Source organism: Watersipora subatra, chromosome 4, assembly GCF_963576615.1.
Source record: "Watersipora subatra chromosome 4, tzWatSuba1.1, whole genome shotgun sequence".
Lineage (NCBI taxonomy): Eukaryota > Metazoa > Bryozoa > Gymnolaemata > Cheilostomatida > Watersiporidae > Watersipora > Watersipora subatra.
In genome coordinates, this window is record NC_088711.1 from 27,241,176 (window position 1) to 27,267,053 (window position 25,878).

Sequence of the window (25,878 nt, forward strand, 5' to 3'; positions counted from 1 at the left end):
TATTTCGTTAAGTCGTTACTTTTCATCAGTCGTTGATTTTGCTCTATTCTCTCCTCAGGTATACTCAGCCCTTAACACAACACGGATGCAGCAACTAACCTGATTGTATGCCTGAGCATTCTTCAAGTGGATGTCAATGCACGATAAAACCTGCAATAACCAGCCCCACCTCTCCTGCATGGCTGTCAAGTAGGACTGGCACATTGAGCTTCCTAAAATATATATTATTGAATTGCTAATATAATGCAAAACTCATACTCTTTGTTGGTATGAAAATATATTAAAATGCAGAAAAATAATTACTGTAGAACAGTCAGATACACGGGTCAAGTACCAACCAATCGCCTTCTGTCGCACGATATCTTCTCCCCTATCTTGTACATCATTAAATTGTTTCTCATGCTGCTGAAGGTCATCCATCAGCCTCTACATAAAAGCCATGATAATGAATGAAAATAGTGGAAGCTGCTAAAAACAGAACATGTCAGTTATTACAACGCCCGTGAATGATTTGGAAATTAACCACAAGACCCTTAACCATGTCAGCAGAGCAGATAATATTAGATATTAGAAAACTTAAACGGTTAAAGGAGATATTTTAAACAACGCCATGCTCAAGCAAAGGTAAGTGAACATTGAGTAATTGGAAAAAGTTTAAATGCTGAAATACAACATTAAAACCATGTGTACCATTTCATATTGAGGTGAAATTTTCTGACAAATGTTAAGACGCGATGCAATGCCCGCCACATGCCACTACGAAGCCTCGATGATACGCAACCAAACTTCTACTGCAGCTCAGCGTACAGATTTTCCGACACGAGATGTAAAATACTCGACTCTACACACAAAGTAGTTTCCAACACATAATATTCAATACTGTTTAAAACATTGTAGTTCACAAGTAATGCAAAAAATGCTGATGAAAATTAAAAACAAAACACAAAAATAATTCTAAAAATGACAAAAGAATGTATAAGGTAAGTTGGTTTAAAATTAAGTGGTTTAAATAAAAGTAAATTATACCCAGTCTCTTTACCACAGGCAGCATGTATCACAGGCAGCATGTATCACGGGCGGCGTGTATCACGGGCTGCATGTATCACGGGCGGCGTGTATCACGGGCAGCATGTATCACGGGCAGCATGTATCACAAGCAGCATGTATCATGGACAGCATGTATCACAAGCAGCATGTATCACGGGCGGCATGTATCACGGGCAGCATATATCACGGGCAGCGTGTATCACGGGCAGCATGTATCACGGGCAGCATGTATCACAAGCAGCATGTATCACGGACAGCATGTATCACGGGCGGCATGTATCACGGGCGGCATGTATTACGGGCAGCATGTATTACAGGCAGCATGTATCATGGGCAGCATGTATTACGGGCAGCATGTATCACGGACAGCATGTATCATGGGCAGCATATATCACGGGCAGCATGTATCACATGCAGCATGTCTCACGGGCAGCATGTATCGCAAGCAGCATGTATCACAAGTAGCATGTATACATTCACACCTACATATCGTCGAGCCTACATTCCGATCTATGCATTCTCTACGGTAACATAAGAACGGAACTCTTTATATTATTATTATTACTCGGTTTATTTAGCTTTTATATAACTGATTTGTTACATTTACCTTTATAGTTTTTTATATAATACTCATACAACTGCCTCAAAGCTATGTGTAATTTTCCCTGCAGTATTTACTAAGGAATTACTATAGACTTGGGCAGTGACATGCATTACAGCATATTCTTACAGCCCCTTGAATATTTGCTCCGAGAGACAATACGTTTTTAACATACAAACATCTCGGAATGGATTAACATCGGATGTAGAGGTTTGACTGCACCTTACATTCAGGGCAAAATGGCACGATAAGCTATCAACTAGCACATAGTGTAAAGTAGAGACAACCACTTGAGCATGAAATAACATACATTATCTATGAGGTGCTATTGCATTCTTTATGTGAGATTATGTTTAAGGGGAGCTGCAGTGAGCAGTGCCGCATACAGTGCACATACGTACTGTAAGTTGAGTTGTAAGTCAGAGCTGCAGTGAGCAGTGCAGCATACAGTGCATATACGTACTGTAAGTTGAGTTGTAAGTCAGAGCTGCAGTGAGCAGTGCCGAATACAGTGCACAGACATACTGTAAGTTGCACAGACATATTGTAAGTTGAGTTGTAAGTCAGAGCTGCAGTGAGCAGTGCAGCATACAGTGCACAGACATACCGTAAGTTGAGTTGTAAGTCAGAGCTGCAGTGAGCAGTGCAGCATACAGTGCACATACATACTGTAAGTTGAATTGTAAGTCAGAGCTGCAGTGAGCAGTGCCGAATACAGTGCACAGACATACTGTAAGTTGCACATACGTACTGTAAGTTGAGTTGTAAGTCAGAGCTGCAGTGAGCAGTGCAGCATACAGTGCACATACGTACTGTAAGTTGAGTTGTAAGTCAGAGCTGCAGTGAGCAGTGCCGCATACAGTGCACAGACATACTGTAAGTTGCACAGACATACCGTAAGTTGAGTTGTAAGTCAGAGCTGCAGTGAGCAGTGCAGCATACAGTGCACATACATACTGTAAGTTGAATTGTAAGTCAGAGCTGCAGTGAGCAGTGCCGAATACAGTGCACAGACATACTGTAAGTTGCACATACGTACTGTAAGTTGAGTTGTAAGTCAGAGCTGCAGTGAGCAGTGCAGCATACAGTGCACATACGTACTGTAAGTTGAGTTGTAAGTCAGAGCTGCAGTGAGCAGTGCCGCATACAGTGCACAGACATACTGTAAGTTGCACAGACATACCGTAAGTTGAGTTGTAAGTCAGAAGAGTCAACAGCTTTGTACTATAGTACATACAGTGAAATCTTTCCAATGAAAAAACTGCATGTATGTTGCACCATTGAATTGACTAATTCTGGATGAATAAAAATAGAATGTACAATCGATCTAAAATAAGAAACTGCACCCATCTTGTTACTACGTTAAGCTTTGCATTAAATACACATTCGGTGGCGGGTTAGGGTAGCAAAGAGAAGGTTTAATGCATAGGCAGTATATACCTTTTTCTTCCACAAAAACACCTGCAAGATGGAACAATATTATTGATAAAGACAATGATTTTACGCAACTCTCCTACATTGCTCAAAGCAACAGACAGCAGTTATAGATAATTTCTAAAATGAAAAAAATAAACGCTACTTAATTGAAAATGCAAAGTTTCCACTTAACTGTAAGAAAACTGAATGATAAGACTGTACCTTTGGTGTTCGAACCAGATAGATAGATTTAAAATTGCATATCATATTTCACAATATATCATTTCTGCAGGGTTTTGATAAATCTGTGTAATACAATTGAATATTTGTACAATTCAACAAGATTTTCCATAAAAACCTCTAACAAAAAATTAAAATACTTTTATTATTGAACCAACAAGAAACATTTAAAAGTCAATATATAAATATTAATGTTCTGCCAACTACTTGTGTATTTAAAGCATCTACTAAATATAATAGCAACTTTTTGTAGCACCTGTAAAAGCAATGAACAACACGCTTGCTATACAATCAAATTTTAAAAACATTCTTAGCCTCAACGGCCCTCGGATCAAATTAAACTACACAAAACAAACGGAAATATGAAATATATACGGCAAGAATGACAAGTCAGCTGATGTTTAAGGAACAATTATACAAATATGATCAAAAAAGAGTAGGTACCTGGAAATGCTCTTTCATCACATCTGCATTCATAGTCGTGGCATTCCAATTCCTGGTGAGTTCCTCTTCTTCCTTCTCATTTAGCCAGCGGAGCTCATCCGTTGAATCCCTAGCAAATTCGAGTAATGTCTCGCATTGCTGGAGTTGCTGGCTTGAGATACCCTAGAGTAGATCATACAACGTGTATTATATCACAAACAAATATCTACATCCTCTGAAAACCAAAATATATGTTAAAAGACCATTATCATTATTCACTAGTGCTACATACTACAAAAGTTTGGCGTATTTTTCATCTTCGTAGCATTTCAATGGTTTCAAACATCGCATATTTAATCCTTGGAAGCGATTCAAACCTCCAATTCAAAGAAGTATTTTTTAAAACATAGTACCAACAACGAAGTATTGCGTATGATGTAAACATCAATATTTGTATTACTGCATAAATCTTTGAGATTGGAGGTTGAATTTTCATCGTCACCATTTGTGACATCCTTACAGCATCAGCCTTTTGACATTGACATTTGACTTTAGACGCATTTTAAGAGTGTCAGCCGCGATATAAAATATGTGCCCTGCTGTAGCTAAAATCGCAACAGGCTAATATAAAAAAAGGGGAGTTGTGTGCACCAATTTCTTCGTAACACGTAAATTGGTCAGCTATAAACAATTGGGCGTTGTACGACCACTCCTGCGTAATTATGATCAAAACTACAACTTCGAGGCTCAAAAATTCGTAGCATGTAACACTAGTGATAGATTCGTCACAATATGTGTTCACATTGCGTATTAAAAAATTATAGGTCATAGCGGGTTTCGAACCCGCGACCTTCTGCGTGTTAAGCAGACGTGATAACCACTACACCATACGACCTTCATATCAACGATGCTCAATGATATCAGCCTGACTAAATTGTATGCCTGAGCTGATCAAAGTTCATATTGTCAGTGCTTGTAAACAAGCGCTGACTCGAGGCTCGACTATACACGTTTTGATATCTGCATTCGCAAAAGTAATGCCGAAAAGATTAGTTTGGGATTGATGTTATAAGAGAAAAGCTCAGAGAAAATATCCTCAAAACTGATACTTTGCTAAAATTAACATTAAATGGAACGGTTTATACATACTTTACTAGAATTAACAGCAAATGGAATGGTTGATATATACTTTGCTACAATTAACAGCAAATGGAACGGTTTATACATACTTTACTAGAATTAACAGCAAATGGAATGGTTGATACATACTTTGCTACAATTAACAGCAAATGGAACGGTTTATACATACTTTACTAGAATTAACAGCAAATGGAATGGTTGATATATACTTTGCTACAATTAACAGCAAATGGAACGGTTTATACCTTCTTTGCTAAAATTAACAGCAAATGGAACGGTTGATACATACTTTGCTAGAATTAACAGCCAATAGAATGGTTGCTACGTACTTTGCTAGAATTAACAGCAAATGGAATGGTTGATATATACTTTGCTACAATTAACAGCAAATGGAACGGTTGATACATACTTTGCTAGAATTAACAGCCAATGGAATGGTTGATACGTACTTTGCTAGACTTAACAGCAAATGGAATGGTTGATACGTACTTTGCTAGACTTAACAGCAAATGGACTAAGCAAGTAAAAAGATAAGTCAAAAAGAGAGGGTAGACAAAATGAATGAAGATGAAGTGATGATATCGAAGGGTGAAAAGATCGTCAGATATGGGAGCGGCTACAAAGCTAATAGCGGTGGCATAAAATGATTCTATGATTACGGTGCAACATCAATTAATGATTAAATGAGAGCCAAAAAACTAACACAAATACAGAAGAAAGTCAACTGAATGAAATTAAACTGTTCGTTGGGTTTTTATAATTGGATACATCTAAATGTTATGCAACTTGTGCATATATTTTTTAAATAGACAGAGCTACCCAGATAAAAGTGCATTGCGCTTTAAAACACAACACTTCACAGCACAGGTATGAAATACTAGAAAGCAATACAAATCTGGCTTATTAGAACAATCTTCCCCTATCCAATGACTAACTCGCAAAAACAATTTTGAAATTCTTTTGAGATCACGACAACACTTACGAGTATGCTACTATACGCTCCCTCTACTCTAGTCAGCCACTGAGTGAAAGCCTGCACCTCATCCCTAGGCATCCTGCTGCGAGACTGATGGCACGACTCCAATTTTAACTTGAACTGAATAACCTCTTCATGCTCGGCGCGAAGTCTCTGAACAGTGCTCTCAAGCTTCCCGAGACTTGTGAACTCGAGGGTTGCTGGATCCAGTAGCTTCTGTAAAGCGATATATAAATTCCCATTTCACATGTCGTAAAAGGATTTCTATGGAATAGAGCTACGCTACAAATAGCCCAAAAAGTAAAACGACCTATGTTTTCACCACAAAAAATGACAATTATCAAATCTAGGATACGAGTAACTTTGAATGTTATTCTAAAAATTAACAGATCAGCCACGACAGATTTCACAATATTTACCGTTCGTAGAAAACTTAAGTTAAAATAAATAAGAATAAATGGTACATAATGATTGTGAAGATTGGCTTTTTATGCACAATGTGTCAAGACAAAGCCAAACTATGCTCGTGGCACCCTACCCTTCGCTTCTCCACCCACTCAATGCACTCTTTGAGCATTTCAGCACCGGAACTAGGAGTCATCATACTCTGGCTGTGAGGAATACTACCAATGGCAGCGGTCAGTTGGCTGGCCTGTGACAAGCTGGCAGTAGATGTGTTTGGACTCGCAAGGGACACACTACTAAGAGGGGTTCTAGGGCTTGACTGAGGAAGGCTGTCGCTAGTACCGTCAGCAAGAGGAGTGGTTGACAATGAGCTGCTTTGCTGCCTTATCACAAGGGATACTGAACTAGCTGCGCTCATTGATGTGCTGGCGGGACTCATTGTACCGCTCCCAACACTGAAACATGTGATGTGTTTACTTTACAAAATAAGTCTTTTTTACAAATGGTAACGAGAAGCAGTCAAAACTAAAAAATATGTTGAACAGGTTTCATTACTCAATGTTGTCTAGAATATTCATTTTGCCTTGCTCAAACAAACAAAATATTTTATCTCAATGACATTAGCGATATATGATATAATATAATAAATAATATAATATATCGAAGTGAAAATACAATTACACATAAAATTATATTATTATGTTGTTAACCAATAATAGGAATCTAATTTGTGTGACACAATCAAAATGCAAAATAACAATTTGTAAATTTCTAAAACATGTGAAGGCTCAAGCAGAATTCTATTTAGTAACTAGATATATCAAGTCATCAGAGTAGCATCATAAATGAATGTACCTGGAAGAACTCAGTCTATAAGGAGAGGTCAAGGCTGTTCCTGAAACGGATGTTCCAATAGAACGTATTTTTGGTACCAGTTCAGTCTGTAGCCTGTTCATGAGTCCCTCAAGGCGCTGGTGAACTGATAAAACTCTACAATCGCACGATCGAGTCCATTACAAAATCCAAAACATTCAAACAATAGAAAACTAGGCTTACTAGGAGCACCAAACGATATGGCTAACCTCTATTTGAAGTAAAACATAAATTGTTAGAAATGGAAAAGTGTAAATTGCAACTAGAGTCAAGTATTTTCAAAAACCTGTAAGGAAAACACTCATTAACTCAATTATAAAGTGATTCTGCCGCCAAAAAGTATGTACATCTATTTAGTTAGTGATATCAAAGTTCACTATAAAAGTTTTACAAAATGAGCAATAGTAACTGGAGCTGTTGCGGAGTAGCTATGCATGTAAATTAAAAATAAAGATACAGACTGAGAATAATCTGTTCTTATAAAAGATTTTTCACACATTAAATTTAAATAAGCTAAACAACCACTCAAGCAGTTTCTCCATAATAGCCTTGCTGCCACAAGCTTGTTAATAACCAGAATTCATGGATGCTGGAATGGCTATACGCTTATATCTAACCAACCGTCTCCCTGAATACCAATTGTTTTGAACACATCTAAAGAATAATTATGGTGAAAATGAACTAACCAGCTAATCCATAGCATTTGAAAAAATTTGATGTTTTATCACTTGATACCACAATATTTCCAATTTATAAAACAGGCATTTTCATACCTTTTGTACATGTTATCAGCTTGATGGTATCGACCATCTTTCAGGTTCTGCACATCTGTAAGTTCACCCTGAATGTGGGTGTCAATCTTATTGAATACTTGTTGCAGGACAGCACAGTTGTCTTTGGCATCCAATGGGTGTATGCTCTCATAGCGAGACAACTCCTACAAAAAACAATTACATACATGTACAGCTCTGCTAAGAATGTCTACATTCATGTAATATTCTGGTATAAAAAAGTATTCAGTAGCGATACAAGTTTTGTATGAGTTTATGTCACAAGTGAATCAATTTCTAAAAGACATGAGCAGATTAGAAAGAGGATTGTCTAGTTCCATATTGAAGTCACTCGTCAGAACAAAATGCTAACGAGTGTCCTAAAAACGTTACCAGACCAGTTGGTCAACCACATCTCAGATTCAAAATATCCCAAGACGAGATCTGAGATATCTGCAAACAGAGATGGCTTAGCAAGCCAACATTCAATCCGGAAAACAAGTGGAAGAGGTTGTAAACTTTGAGAAATTCATGCTGGAGAAATCTCCTTAGCATTGCCAACCGCGACAGATGCTTGCCTAAACTGTGAGCTAGTCAAATTCTGCTAAACTCGTGAAAGGCTTTTGATAAATTGGTAATATAGTGTGTAACATTCACCTAATACACGATGTACAAAAAATAAACATAAAATAATCTCCAGATATATTAGATATACCGTCATTGTGAATTATTACCAACTTAGGTTTTAGGTACGGACGAGTAAATGAGCAATCTGTATAATCACTACACTAAAACTATATAAAACTATTCAAGCTATAAAACTACATAACACATTTAAGCTATAAAACTATATAACACATTCAAGCTATAAAACTATATAACACATTCAAGTTATAAAACTATATAACACACTCAAGCTATAAAACTATATAACACATTCAAGCTATAAAACTATATAACACATTCAAGCTATAAAACTATATAACACATTCAAACTATATAACACATTCAAGCTATAAAACTATATAACACATTCAAGCTATAAAACTATATAACACATTCAAACTATAAAACTATATAACATATTCAAGCTATAAAACTATATAACACATTCAAACTATAAAACTATATAACACATTCAAGCTATAAAACTATATAAAACTATTCAAGCTATAAAACTACATAACACATTCAAGCTATAAAACTATATAACACATTCAAGCTATAAAACTACATAACACATTCAAGCTATAAAACTATATAACACATTCAAGCTATAAAACTACATAACACATTCAAGCTATAAAACTATATAACACATTCAAGCTATAAAACTACATAACACATTCAAGCTATAAAACTATATAACACATTCAAGCTATAAAACTATATAACACATTCAAGCTATAAAACTATATAACACATTCAAGCTATAAAACTATATAACACATTCAAGCTATAAAACTATAAAACACATTCAAACTATAAAACTATATAACATATTCAAGCTATAAAACTATACAACACATTCAAGCTATAAAACTACATAACACATTCAAGCTATAAAACTATATAACACATTCAAGCTATAAAACTACATAACACGTTCAAGCGTATACATGTGTACATACATAAATGGGTCAGACACAAGTATACTACTACTGACTACTGATTAATTACAGCTATAATGCATCACCACCATGTTTAGCCAAGGAAGATTTTAGTGGATTTAAGTACATTTAAAAGAATTCAATTGAAAAGGCTATCACTGACGGAACATGATAGAAATCATCTCAAACATTTACAATAAAATAAACAGAATTTAGTTGCTAATTCTCAACGATGGAATCATCGCGTTAAGTTGGTACCTTGATAGTTTGCATTCGCTACTATCTCAAGTAATTTGAAGAGAAATTCTCCTCAGTGACATACTGTACTTCAGACATGTAAAATAAACAGCAACACAAAAGTTCCTATGCATCACTCGTATTGAGCTAATCACATATTCTGATGCGACCTTTCATGAAATGAAACTGCATAATAGAGTTGACCAACAGAATGAATGCTGAGCCTCTGGCAATAGACATGCAGTCACCCTTCTGTTTTCCTAGTAACCCCAATTCATACAGAAATAATGGTGCTTAAAAGTGAAGAGTCTAGTTTTGCGGCCAGATTATCCAACACCAGCAATTACTCTATTTCATTTCACCGCTATCACTGCCACCCTACTCTACCTTTTGATCACAACCTGACACCCCTCTTTATTAGTTAAACGGTCAGCACAGGTCCAACAGGTGCTATAATATATCATATGTCTGTAATGTCAAGACATGCCACATGTTGAACATATGCAGTGGTTATGAGGCTAGACTATTCATCTGCACTTTTTACTAACTATGTTGTAGGTGTAAAAAGTAGAAATTTGAACTGCAACTACGCGTACTAAGCCGCTTTACTAAGTGAATAAAAGTAAGACACTACCTAGTGTAATCAGATAAAACTATTCTGTGAAATATTCAGATGAAAATCAGAATTCCCTAAGCTCAAGCCCTTACAAAAGCCGTAAAACTATAGTGCATTCATGCTATAAAGTATTAGCTAGGCTCTCCTAAAACAGCCAATATAGGGTGTGTGCAACTCTGCAACTCTAATATCCCTAAAATAGTTCATGCACAAAAGAATAGAGTTCTTTGTTCTGAGAAAAAAGAAGAAAAAATCTAGCAATTATAGAGAGTTACCGCAATAGAAAAGAGATGCGTAGAAACCTACATACCTCCATTAGTCGTTGTTCGACATCATCTAGGTAGCCTTCACATAGCTTTGTGTCTTTGTGAACTTTCTCCGCCAGCTTCTGGAGTCTCTGCAGTCGAGCAAACTCAGATTTGAGCGCTCGCTCACGGTCATTAACAACAGACATGAACCTGTCCCAGTGTTGGGTAATGGAGTCTATGTGTATCTGCTCATCCAATGGAAACTGTCCAATCATTGTCTGTAATAAAATGATGAGTCTACTGAAATATTTGTACACATATTCAACTACCATATTTATTTCAGAATAAGATGCATGCTTGTTACAGGCACAGTACAGTGCTGTTACAGTACAGGTAGCATTGCTATATTTGACATGAAAAACAGTACAAAATTCTTTTGGCATCATTGATTCATTGCAATCACATAGCGTGTATATTTACACTCCGCAGTTCTGTTGCCATATTCTTCAAATTCTACAACCTCCAGTTTAAAAGCAGAATCATAACACAAATTATTTTTCTTAGAAGCCATAACACCAGGCAAATTTTGCAAATGAAATGATTGTTTGGGCACGTTTTGATCATGTGTAATGTAACATCATAGTCGCGTGCAAAGGCACATTTGAATTAGGTACGTGTGCCCCGTGCGATAGATTGTAGAAAGCGATAGAGAGAAGATACCTTGGAAAAATTTATTTATGTATAAGTCGTGCCTGACTTTTTGGGCGATGCTTTTGGTACAAAAATGCGATTTATACTCGAATCAATACAGCAGCTACCAATTTGGCATTAAGCTGAAAAAAGAATTCTTTCCTAGCATTCTACTGATCATCCATAATGTTGTGCGTACACTAACTGAAACCTGCTATTAGTTTTCAGTCGATTTTTGTCCCGACGAATTTGCATCGTGAGTAAGCACTTTTACAGATCGACACAGCTAACAGATGTAATGCGTGCAAATATATCAGTTACCGTACTTCTATTGGATCTTATTAGCACATTATTAAAACATAGAATTTACATGTATACGTACTGTAAAGTAAAACCGAACACCTTTTCTACATGACGAGTGAGACTGTTGGCCCGATGTGCTGTGATTGATTGTCATAACAAAGCATTCGTCTGCAAATTGAATTATTTAAAACTGTTGTTCAACTGAATTTTTAGGGCAGTTTTAGTTAGTCGGTAATAAACTTTTTATAAAATGTATCAGCCAAGCGAGATTTTCACAAAATCCTCTTTTGAGAAGCTAGCGAATCAACATGACCAGCAAGAATGTCCATTTGTAAAGATAAAAACTAAATAATGAGGTAATAAAAAGATTCTAACACCTTCGATGATTGAAGTCCAAAATTATTGCACTAGTTCATTCAAAAGCCTTCTAGGGTCTATTATGGCTTGCTAAGCGTGTAAACAATCGCTTGATTAATTATTTTTACACAAACCAACATGCGGGAACTTTACAACAAAATTTCACAGAATGTAGGTAGTGAGAGCATAAACATTCCAACCACCATGACCTCGGGAACAATGTCTATAAAGGAATATCTTCATGCTATTATACATGACACACCTGTTAGGAGGAACACGGATGGCGAGGAGGCAAAAGAAAGGATTGCGGAACATATATAATAGAGTATCTAAAATCTTACCTTCTTTAAAGTTACTGGCTACAAAATGAGACAAGCATGTAATAAGGTGGTAATGAACAGAGACCATAAATATAACATAGCAAATGTTTTTGATCTTTCTACCCATCTTCAACCAAAGGGAAGAAGTTTTGCTCAGTGTCTCTGAGACATTAATGACTACATACTACCTTGTACAATCTTAAAGTGAAAGATAGCATAGAGCTATATAAAGCTATAGAGCTATATAGCCTTGAGAACCATGAGTAAAGTGAACTATCAAGTAAAGAGTAAGTTGATAAATATTCTAACTGAATTGAATTTACCATCGAGAAGCATAACTTACCTCTATTTCATGAAACAAAATTTCTAGTCTTCTCTTTTTGGCTAACTTGGCTGGAATGTCTTCTAAATGGAATTTTTGAAAATCAGCAATGTCACTCTACAACAGAATTTACTTGAATCGTGACGGCTAGCACGCAGTGCATCGTGATGAGGATAGAAATTGAAGGAAGAGTTGTTATCAAAAAGATTTCTAAGACAACACAATGAATACTGATGAACACTAATTAAATAAAATTATTCTCTCTAAACATAATTTAAGAAAAAAATATTTGTCTTGGTGCTGTAGCTACAGCGATAACTTTATATCTCTGTGTAGCAACAGCACCTCGGTGACAGTTTCATATAGACATATCATTCTTATAGATATTAAAAATGCCATAGCTCAAGTACTTTGATAAATCTGTGAGTTTTTACAGACACATCTGATTTATACAGTAAATAATATAATCTTGTAATCGAGTGTTATTTGTAATAATATTATCGATGTCCTTTTATCAACTATTTTTAAATTATGTATTGAAATACCCCTGGCGCATCGTAACTATACGTGGCACACTACATTGCTACTGTAGGAATAGCATTATGTTGCCACATGAAATGTGAGCTATTATCAGAAATGACAAATGTAGATACGGCTATCAAGGAGCCATAAACCATGAAATTAGAGTTTGTGCAATCATTAGTTAACTGATGCTGACGCAAATAAGTAATCAAATAAGAAAACACACAAAAACCATATAAAGAATAAATGAATATGAATAATACTCTTTTTGCATACTATATATATATATTATACCAACACAAATCATTAACAACCATAAACTGTCTGTAAACACAAGTTTCTCAGAGCTATATAGCTACTATAGATATTTATATAGTTACTATAGATATTCGTATACCGACTATAGATATTTATATAGCTACTATAGATATTTATATATCTACTATAGATATTTATATATCTACTATAGATATTTATATAGCTACTATAGATATTTATATGGCTACTATAGATATTTATATAGCTACTATAGATATTTATATAGCTACTATAGATATTTATATAGCTGCTATAGATATTTATATATCTACTATAGATATTTATATATCTACTATAGATATTTATATAGCTACTATAGATATTTATACGGCTACTATAGATATTTATATAGCTACTATAGATATTTATATAGCTACTATAGATATTTATATAGCTACTATAGATATTTATATAGCTGCTATAGATATTTATATATCTACTATGGATATTTATATAGCTACTATAGATATTTATATATCTACTATAGATATTATATAGCTACTATAGATATTTATATATCTACTAAAGATATTTATATATCTACTATAGATATTTATATAGCTACTATTGATATTTATATATCTACTATAGATATTTATATAGCTAATATAGATATTTACATATCTACTATAGTTATTTATACAGCTACTATAGATATTTATATAGCTACTATAGATATTTATATATCTACTATAGATATTTATATAGCTACTATAGATATTTATATATCTACTATAGATATTTATATATCTACTATAGATATTTATATAGCTACTATAGATATTTATATAGCTACTATAGATATTTATATAGCTACTATAGATATTTATATAGCTACTATAGATATTTATATAGCTGCTATAGATATTTATATATCTACTATAGATATTTATATATCTACTATAGATATTTATATAGCTACTATAGATATTTATACGGCTACTATAGATATTTATATAGCTACTATAGATATTTATATAGCTACTATAGATATTTATATAGCTACTATAGATATTTATATAGCTGCTATAGATATTTATATATCTACTATGGATATTTATATAGCTACTATAGATATTTATATATCTACTATAGATATTATATAGCTACTATAGATATTTATATATCTACTAAAGATATTTATATATCTACTATAGATATTTATATAGCTACTATTGATATTTATATATCTACTATAGATATTTATATAGCTAATATAGATATTTACATATCTACTATAGTTATTTATACAGCTACTATAGATATTTATATAGCTACTATAGATATTTATATATCTACTATAGATATTTATATAGCTACTATAGATATTTATATATCTACTATAGATATTTATATAGCTACTATAGATATTTATATAGCTACTATAGATATTTATATAGCTACTATAGATATTTATATATCTACTATAGATATTTATATAGCTACTATAGATATTTATATAGCTACTATAGATATTTATATAGCTACTATAGATATTTATATAGCTACTATAGATATTTATATAGCTGCTATAGATATTTATATATCTACTATGGATATTTATATAGCTACTATAGATATTTATATATCTACTATAGATATTATATAGCTACTATAGATATTTATATATCTACTAAAGATATTTATATATCTACTATAGATATTTATATAGCTAATATAGATATTTACATATCTACTATAGTTATTTATACAGCTACTATAGATATTTATATATCTACTATAGATATTTATATAGCTACTATAGATATTTATATATCTACTATAGATATTTATATAGCTACTATAGATATTTATATAGCTACTATAGATATTTATATAGCTACTATAGATATTTATATAGCTACTATAGATATTTATATAGCTGCTATAGATATTTATATATCTACTATGGATATTTATATAGCTACTATAGATATTTATATATCTACTATAGATATTATATAGCTACTATAGATATTTATATATCTACTAAAGATATTTATATATCTACTATAGATATTTATATAGCTACTATTGATATTTATATATCTACTATAGATATTTATATAGCTAATATAGATATTTACATATCTACTATAGTTATTTATACAGCTACTATAGATATTTATATAGCTACTATAGATATTTATATATCTACTATAGATATTTATATAGCTACTATAGATATTTATATATCTACTATAGATATTTATATATCTACTATAGATATTTATATAGCTACTATAGATATTTATATAGCTACTATAGATATTTATATAGCTACTATAGATATTTATATAGCTACTATAGATATTTACGAACAAAACTTGAACATACTGAAGATGTATGAATGACTTGAGTCTGTCAACAATCTAAAATTGCAACACTAAAAGTACTAAAGTTCAGTCAATGGAAACAGTCTTTTTGGACGTTGCATTATTTACATTTTTTAATTCTGATGTATCCATTTCTTTCAATACACAAAATGAAAATGTAACCAGCGAATACTTTACCTTCACTTCGACCAAGGTGGCTGAGAATTCTCTACTGGTACACCGAGCTGTCTGTTCCTTTAACCAGAGCAGTAGAGGCTTGGCCAAGTCCTCGTACTCTGATGTTTTGCTAGCTAAATCCTGCAGGTAACAAGGTAACATGGCATGACAACTTCTACTTATTTCATATTTCTCGTGATTGTTCTGCAATCTGCAGTTGCAAATGGATATGGGTCAGAGCAAAGCTGATCACGAGTATTGATAGGATAAGTTTACAATTGCCGCGAGCTAATTACTATCTGGCTGTCTGCCAGGTGGCCAGACAGCTTGCAAGGTGTTATTGGCCATCAACCTTAAGCGTGTAACAATAGTGAATCCAACTATTACAGTCTCATCACTTGTAAAACTTAACACTCGCTACATGAACGCGTGTAACGCATTACACTACGTTTACACTTGTACATATTAGTCTCACATATTAGATATTACTCAATTTCACAAACGGCTTTAAATCTACTCAAAGTGAAATGATGTTGATGAACTACTGCAAAAAACATTACTAGCTCAAAATGAAAACACCACCGAATGCACTGATGAAAAATACACAGGACTCATACATTCTCTCTGTCAAGCATTTACCAAAGATAAGAACATACAATTAAGTTTATACCACAAAGCAGAATGTGGATAAAGACTCTAGATATCACCACAGATACTTGAAGCACGAGTGGCTAGTAATCTATGCTCTACTTTTACAAGCTACATGTAACCACGATTCAACTTCTTCCTCACTATTGATACTGTTGTAGTATGGATTTTGTCGTTTGGATATTCAGAGTGGAAAACACTTACATTATCGTGAACAGATTTGGTAGGTGAAGGTAGAGGGAAGACATTGTATAGGGATGCCACATATGTGATGACGGATTTCTCATCTGGCTGGTCTACTTGCATATCTGAAGCAACACAATATTAAATAGATATCCTGTATATGTGTGTGGGCTGGCAGTGGGTGGCTTATATTAAAGGGGGAACATGATGAGTTAACTCAGAATTATTCACAAGCAGAGTTGCTGCGTTGTAATTGCATCCTCAACTTTAGTGTAAGGCATGACGCTTGCTTGCATAAGTTACAAGCGAGACGATCCTACTAGCTGCAGCTGTGAATTGTAACGATATCTTCTCGGAGTGATCATTGCCAAGTGCTGAGAATAATGCTGATAATCAAAACATTTTTGCTACTACAGTGATTATATTTACCTATGGTGTTATCCATCCACCCACATAACAGCAGCAACAAGGAATAGCGATAAAGAAAATGGCAAAAGTTGGTTATTCTCTTTTATCTAACAGTTGCATAAGAAATGTTTAGACCATTTGTCTGGCGAAGACTCTTTAACACAGGAGTTTTAATGTTTTAGAAATGTGGTAGTTATTGCGTTTATTTGTGCAATATGCTCAAGTTAACGACAATAATAAATTTATAAAATGGTTATAACTTTTAAAGAAGTTTAAATGGCTGACAGACAGCACATAAATAAAATCCTACGTTGAGCTGAAATTAGTGAGAAACCACTCGAATGATACAAATTGATGCACCAATTGAGGTCAAAGAGTACTACACTGGGATCAGTGGTGTTGCATTTCGATATCGATGCTTTGCTACAATTAAGCCCGGGCATAGCAAACTAACCATGCAAATAATTTAGGACATGTCAATGGCACTAGAAGACAAATGAAAAAAGCTGAGCGGCTACACAGATGATTAGCCAATTAACTTTGAGTGAAAAGAGACATTTTGTCTCTTCACCTTCAGGATCGAGTAGTCGGGTAACGCCTAGCTCTTTCTCAGCAGTTGCAAAGGCAAGCTCCAAGTTCTCTTGAGATGTATTTGATGCTACTTGCCGCATGTTTACCAATTCTGGTCTAAAATACATTGAATTAATAATGAGCCAAGACTAGCTAGAATGCCTACTAATACACTCAATAATGATACCACCAACCATAAATAAGCTGATAAGCCAACTCCAGCAAGAAATTAGAGTCAAACCTGACTTAGATTGCGGCAACATACAATCTTTTTACATAATAGTCCAAGTGGTAGTATCGGTGAAAAAAGGAAGGCAATTTTCACTTAGAATATAGAAGCAAATAGCAGAGAAATATAGGCAAACATCGAAGATTAATTCTTTAATAGATTGTTAAAGCTATCTAGTAGTTATTAAAAAAAGGTTTATGTGACATAAAGGAAGGCTGATCTGAAACTAGCAACGATGGAGAGATAATTTAAAATCAAATTTTGAAAACTATCAAATGTGATAACAGAAACATATATAAATTTGTAACATTAATTCAAAGATTGTATAGCTTCATAACTCTACGGTCATCTCTACCTACAGACAGTTGGTCTCCTGTATCACCATGACTAAACCTTAATCTGCATGCCTGTAAGCATCTTTTGATTGATGATAACTTCGTTACTTTAAGTTTTTCTACTAATAAATTAGTTTTTAACAGTTTTCTGTAATATATGCATTAAGCTATACCAATAATGTAATTACTTGAACTATTTATTATCAAGTTTTTGAGCTGTAGAAAAAAATTAAATGAAAATTTTCATTTAATTTTATTATGTATTTTTATCGGAATATTTGTTCCAGCACACGACAGTTTCACATACGAAGCAAATGTAAGAACAGACCAACTTTGCATGTGGAAGTTAGTCTGTGCCAGAGCAGACACAAACTATCAGGTGTGTGATAATTGCAAAACTGCTGATGTAAAAACTAATCTTTTGGTGCTGACATAGCCTTTGAGGTATGACGGACAATGAGAGACTTGCTTCAGCTCACACTTGAACTGGCAATCGATGTACTGAAGTGTTGGGAAAAAAGATAAATCACATTCCTGCAGCCAAATAAATAGAATTTATGTACATGTATCTGGATGTTGGAGTCATAAATGTGATTAATGAAGATTCATTTGCCCAGCTGGACTTTTTCTGAACTGACATTACCGAGACTGGAGTTACCATAACTTGATGTCAATGCGGATTTGAATTTTGTTATTAAGAACCACAGAAATAATTGCAGACATCAACGCATTAGGCTAACTTTATGTATTGGCATAAATGAGGAGCTATTCAGTAATGATAATATTCTAAATAAGAAGTAAGTTGAAGAGGTATTTCATAACTAAACAGTTATTAATATCTAAGTGCAATACAGTAAGATATGCATGCTGTTGAACACATGCCACGGTACACATCAACTGATGACACGAGGTTTGCTTAGGATAAGAGTTTAGAACTTTAGAGCGTGATAAAACAGTGAGGAAGAAAAGAGGAAGCAAATGTACGGCGGCAGCTGACACATGATTCTAATTATTATAACTCAGTTGCATTGCAACTAGGTAATCTAGCATATGAAATTATAGTCGGAATTTCCTAGCATGCTTTTTTATATTATCACATAAACAGTAATACAAGCAATTCTGGTCTAATATATACGATCACCTTGTTTGGGCAAACATTTTTCAAGTTGGTCGTGTATAAAATCCCTTTGGGCTTGGTTCATGTAGTATGTACAAATGATACTTGTTAAGCTTGGCTTATATACATTTCACAATTTATAACAATAACTAGGCCTACTAGCGTACTTCCATTTAGATTCATAAATTTCGTATAGCCTCATTCAGCAAAACAGTGCGTGCAAGTGATACATTTACCAAAGTAAACTGCAGAGCACAAGCTTTCTAGATGGTTTCTTATGGTGTTTTATAATGCTAGCCATGTTTCCAGAAAATTCGAATAAACATTACCCAATTTTTACAGCGGAATTCATCAAAAAATGACTGCCTTACCAAATATATATACATGAACACCCACAGAATGAAGAACATTTTAAAAAATATGTTTTTCGAACTCACCGATTCCTGTGAATGAGATAGAGAAAAGCCTTTCCATCCCTCCAGCACCTTGAGAAATCTGTGATTTTGATTGGATAGCTTGAAGTCGTCTGCTGACTCCATTGCAGCAATGATTGTCTAACTGAATGTTCGTGTTGACCGGGTAGGACCACATCAGTAACCTGTAATCGTAAATGACATATTTCGTGTGCTCTGTATCTTAAAGCGTGATTGTCACATCATGTCCAAACCCTCGCATAAATTACATGTGTATTAAAATAATAAGATATGTATTAAAATAATATTGAGTCGTATTAATGCATAACCATTCTCATAGAATGCATGTACAAGGTTTTTGGCAAGAAAAACTTAGCCGCTGCAGTATGGAAACAACATTATCGCTGTGATAAATTATTTAAATAAAACTGGTCATAGATGTTGCTTACTAAACAAGCTTTGCAATAGTATAAACCACTCCATTTTTGACCTTGTTGGGATACCAGAATCTTCATAAACACAGTAGCTAGTATCCAAGATTAGAAGCCACACGCTATCCAGATAACCACGGGCGGGAGTGAGATATAGTGACAATACTGACAAAAGAAGTAACGTTATTAGCTAAAACTTCTGATACAGCAGGAATTGTGGGGAATGTGGAATGTTTTCAGGATAAGCCCAATACAGACAGCTTCAAGCAGAAGGGCTGCGAGTCATGATTTACCAGTGATTGAAATGCAGCAAATTTCACAACACAGGTATGCTCATTGGCTAGAGAGAAACATCTATCCTTAGAGAGCTGCTTGAGATGTATAACATATACCTCTGGCGCATAACTAATAGATTTCAGGTGATGAAGTGTCCACAATGTGAATAATTTGCTTTAAACGAGGCATACCAATCAACATGCCAACCGCGTATTATGCTCATTCATAGCAACAACCGCGGTAACAACCACAGCCCATTCTGCTCAGAAACGCGAGTAACTTGACACCCGTACTAATTACTAGCTGCAGGAAATGGACTGTAGCAGATAAGATTGTCCTTAAAACTTTCTGGAAACAAAGAAGAGAATGAATAGGAAAGATTTATTGTAAAAAGGCGAAAACAATACAAGCACAGCGGGTGTACATATTAAGCAACACAACTAGCCATTTCAGAGTGTACCATTAAATACTTTGATATACAAAGTAGCCTACTACAAATCTTAACAGATCTAAAATACTTTCCCATAGTAGAGTGTTAATGAAATGTAACTAAAAAAATGAAACAATGAGAAGTCTCCTACAATTTCACCTACCCTAGCACATTATTTAGAAAATACAGTGGAATTAAAGCTGATGAACTATAGCTGGCTAAATCAACGTATACTTAAGGAGCATCTATTCAAAAAGTTCAATTATCAAACCGACAGCAAATGTCACAAAAAGCAGACATATTGGCCCTTACTGGCTGTCATGTTTATAAGCAATTATGCATGAGAGCATCATAAATAAAACATTCAGGAAATCCTTTATGTTTGCATTGCACACACAGTAGGCTGAGAATTAGTGTCTATAGGCTTGGCGCACACCTCAAAGAATGTAGTAACACCCGTGTCCATCGATTGATTATCTATTAGGTCATTGAAATAAAACTGTAAGACAGAATACACTACACTGAGTGTAATAACAGAGTATGTATATATTGTATAATTAGTTTATGGACAAACCATAAGTTGCCTGACTTGGCAAGAGGAGAGACTAATAGTAATATCAATCATTCGGAGACTAGTAAGTTGAACTAGACAAACGATTGCATATCTTGCTCATTACTACTACAGATAGCTAAAAACTTGTGCTTTCTCTTTAGAGGATTTTGAAGGGTAATAGTATGTCTCAGTCGAACGCGTACAAACTGTGCAGAGAAAGTTTCCCTGTTTGAGATCTAGTAACCTTCAGCTGATGCTGAACAAGCAACTATACCAAAAAAAAGACCTTCAACAATAATATCCACAAAATAACCAATGCGATATGACTCCAAAACTAAAATATGCCCATACCAAGTACAAATTGCATGCCTATGAAATTCTGAGCGAAATAATAATTGTGTTATATGCGGTGCAACTGCTGTCAAAACATTGCTTACAACTCTTCAGACATATACCAGGATTTCATGTTATACTAGTTTGGTATTAACAGATTGTGATTTAAGTTCTAAAAGCAATAAAAGGTTAATGCAGGTAGCCTATTGTATAACCTGTTAGTTAATGCCAAGTAATCAGGTTTTAGTGATGTTAAGGCACTTTGTCAGAAATTGCCACTGTTGCATTTATTTGGTTAGCTTTTCACATGCACATATGATGTCCACATGACTCAGTACCGGCCCACAGTGCGTGGCACATTACACCCAAGTCCTTACTTCTTTTCCTTGTCTTGTACCTCCCAAAAGATGTGTCATAAATGTCTTATTAACCTTATTGAAACAGCAATCCATGAATCTGGCACTACGAGACATTGATGGGAATTAAAATTCTTGACCCTGTAACCACACAAATGCAATCACACTGATTAGCCCACTTAGTTGGTCTCCGAGGCAAGCTATCGGTGACTAATCATATCACCTTGGCTGTTTTATAACTAGTAACACCTTACTTTCTTATAGAAAATGTATATGTTGTTCCGTTTGGCAACACAAAACGAACAGCTTTAGATGAGTGTGAAACTAAAAAGCAGTTGATAAGTAACCAATCAAAGCTGTGACTGATTGATTGATCAATAGTCCTCATGTCAAATATTTAGCAACTATCACCATACCCAGCTTTAGTGGTCAAATTGGAAGCCAGAAACAAGCCACATCTTTTACACCAATAGTAAGAAGCTCAATACTTCCGAATGAAAGGCAGCCTGATATTAAAACACTGTTTTACTAAAATAGTTCAAAAGATGAAGGTGCCTTTGCGAGTAAGCCGCCTGCTACAAATTACAATTAAAGGACTTCACGCCATTTGAAACGCACATTCAACAAAGCCGAAGTCTACGGCAGTTTGCTGGTGCTTGTCGCGGATTCTGTTCTTCGTAGATACTTTCTGGAGATTTCTCCAAAAACATTTTCATCCCTGTAAATAATAATTAAAATACCAACCTCTGCAGTTCCATTCCTTAGCATTGGCGCTTTGTCTTTCTCATTTTTCTTCTTTTTCTTTTTGTTACGACATGAGAGGCAGTTAAGCATATTAACGGCGTAATATCCCTGATAGTATCCTACGCGCTATACATCCAAGTGTGTAGAGCTGATGAGTATTGTTATCATAGACAGATACTCCTTTCAACTTTCAACTAATGCTAGCTAATTTCATTAGTCATTCCTGTAGTTTGAGTGAGTATAATGTGCCAGAGTCCGAAGCAATAGCTGTGCTGTATGCTCAATCGGTTCGGTTCGTGTACCTAATGGGAAAATACCCTGCCTCTGATAAATCGTTGCTTGCCCGGTCCAGTGAGCACTCGCTATCTGTATGAGTAGACGCTACCAACGCTCACACGAGTCTGCTATTGCCTCTACTATTGTGATGGAGGTGGAAATGACCGAGTTTTCATTTTGCTAATTATCCAATCTCCATCCAAATCTATAAGAAGCTTATAAGCCAATGATAGTACAATTGCTGATAATAATATTATTATTTAGACAAATATATATAGAATGGGCTGGATACCCAATCAATGTTTGGCGTATTATGCATTATACGGCGCAACATAGCCTATAGAAAGTGATTGATCTAGCAAGATTGTAGGAGATTTATGACATGACCCTTTCATCTGGCGTGATGGCGCTTTAGTATGCACGGAGAGCGCTCTCATGGTGGGTGGAGCCTTCATAAATTAAACTATTTTAATGATGTTTTTGCAATGAGGCATCACCCTGTTGTAACTGGTACTATACTGCTATTCAAATAACTATGAAGAAAGTAAACCATTAAAATCATAGAGCATAAAATATTGGATGGCACTTGCTGCCCTTACGACCCAGTGACTTGAATAGAACCAAATTAGAACCTCCTACACGCGTGTACAGCTGGAGTGAATATTAAGCAATCAAATATGCACAATGGTTATAGGGTAGATAGGTTAGCAGCAAGTAAGTACAATAATTGATTTTACTCTTGCAAAGACTAGCAGCTGGCAATCTATGAACAATTTAAACAACCCGTAAGCAAAGATATCAATATAATTTCATTTCTTTTCAACTATTTTTATTTGTGTTCCATTCATGAACGTAGAAAGAGTAAGTTTGCTGAGTAAGCATATCAAACTGGCGAGATATAAAAGCCTTGCAAATAGCAAAGGCATTATAAATTATAGTTAAACAAGGCTAGTCGTAACTAAAGATATTAACAAGTTACAGACCTCGAGACATTCAATTAAACAGGCCTTACCCATCTGTTCTATTTGCACGATTTATTAGAATACAAAATCAGATATCATTACAGACATCATTTTAGATGAAACTACAAAATTTTTTAAGCTAGGATATATTTAAGGTCAAGGCAGGCACTGGCTCTTTCTGACACACGTGGTCGTTCATTACATCAGTTTATCGTACTGCAGCTTGCAGACAACTTAGCCTAAAGGCAGCATCGGGGAGCCAATGATAACAATGATACGACACTAGGCAGCTTTGAATAGATAATATCGTCATAGACAACAGCCAATTAAAAGCGTATGAAGCGAAGAACTGCCACAGGAAATTTGTTCATTTTGACAACTAACTACAATACCTCTGCATAAAACGAATAACTACAATTAGATAGCCGACAGCTCCTTAGCAGTTTTCTTTCGCAAGAACTACTATAGTACATTTACTAAGACGATTGAAAAAGGGAATCCTATAGAAAATCGCAATACAACCAGACGCATATACACTAAGCATTTCCATCATTCGTAAAAAGCGAATTGTTAGCCTTGAACATTGACCAAAGAATTTGTCACCAAACAACCAAGGACTATAAACAACCAAGGACTATAAACAACCAAGGGCTATAAAGAATCAATGCTCAGCCATATGCATTTCCAGTTAAAAGTTAACTATCAGGGAGCTGAAATTCGCGCAACCGAAAACGGTCACACTAATAAATATGGAATAAGTTATCTTTAAAAATCTGCTATAGGTCATATGGTTTCAACCTAACTCGGATGATTTTATGGTTAGCATGTACGCTATTGGCTATAAGCGTATGCAATATTTGTCATATATGATTTGTATGTGCAAAATCACCCATAACACTGTCTCGCATACGCCGGTCCTCAAACCGACATGTAGCTATAGATAAGAGTTCCGTTATTTGCAAAATATGATTTATAAACTATTATCTCTTTATATAAACAGTCCTGAAATAAAAATCAAATACTATACTGCAGCAAACATTGGAAGTGGTGACACAAAAGCTGACATTCTTTTGACATTCTGGCAGTTCCGCGCGCGCCTAATGAGAGCCGAAATCTGTCAAATGGCGATACCTAATGACACCTCAAACTTAGACATTATCTTATCTCAAGCATGAGGGCAGTGCCAACCGAGGGCTGTACCGAGCACAATAGCAATCAAGTAGTTATCAGCGTCAAATTTCAACCTTGCCCAATTATAGTTTCAATTCATAACCAATGATCAACTCTCGAATTTCAACAAGCCATTCATTGTTGTTCAAACACTCCTAACATTTGACTTAACAATCTAATCGTTGCATCTGACCTCAACATCTGACCTCAACACGAGCAGCATGTATGAACATGAAAGAGTTTAGTTCAGAATGAGGCTTCTGAACATATTACCAACTAATTTATGGCTAATTCAGGTTAACACTAAGCGTGATTAGCAAATTGTTACCATAGTAATCCAAGGGCAAGCAACTCTCATCTTACGTTCTTGATCATCTTATAAAATTGCATCATTCATATCCAGCCACAGAATGAATGCGGTTTTCCAGAAACTCTCAGAGCGATGTAATAGCACATATGAGAGCAAAGAAGAGAAAACTTGCATGATGAAGATAAGAGTTGAGTATCATAAACCAGAA

The 25,878-nt window shown here is 34.7% G+C and overlaps 1 protein-coding gene and 1 non-coding gene across 2 annotated transcripts in view; both read right to left on the reverse strand.

The window, feature by feature from the left end:
- LOC137394105 (dystonin-like) overlaps positions 1-25,878 on the reverse strand; it is a 73,018-nt gene that overhangs the window by 36,110 nt on the left and 11,030 nt on the right. The window contains exons 2-16 of the mRNA XM_068080823.1: positions 19,854-20,014; positions 17,737-17,852; positions 16,779-16,882; positions 15,948-16,067; positions 12,616-12,711; positions 12,294-12,311; positions 10,665-10,880; positions 7,895-8,058; positions 7,104-7,238; positions 6,382-6,703; positions 5,850-6,059; positions 3,749-3,910; positions 3,089-3,109; positions 339-426; positions 100-212 (exon numbers count right to left, since the gene is read on the reverse strand). Of these exons, the coding sequence (XP_067936924.1) occupies positions 100-212; positions 339-426; positions 3,089-3,109; positions 3,749-3,910; positions 5,850-6,059; positions 6,382-6,703; positions 7,104-7,238; positions 7,895-8,058; positions 10,665-10,880; positions 12,294-12,311; positions 12,616-12,711; positions 15,948-16,067; positions 16,779-16,882; positions 17,737-17,852; positions 19,854-20,014 (2,046 nt within the window). The remainder of the gene's footprint in view (positions 1-99; positions 213-338; positions 427-3,088; positions 3,110-3,748; positions 3,911-5,849; positions 6,060-6,381; positions 6,704-7,103; positions 7,239-7,894; positions 8,059-10,664; positions 10,881-12,293; positions 12,312-12,615; positions 12,712-15,947; positions 16,068-16,778; positions 16,883-17,736; positions 17,853-19,853; positions 20,015-25,878) is intronic.
- Trnav-aac (transfer RNA valine (anticodon AAC)) lies at positions 4,550-4,622 on the reverse strand. The gene has a single exon. It is a non-coding gene; the product is annotated as a tRNA-Val (tRNA).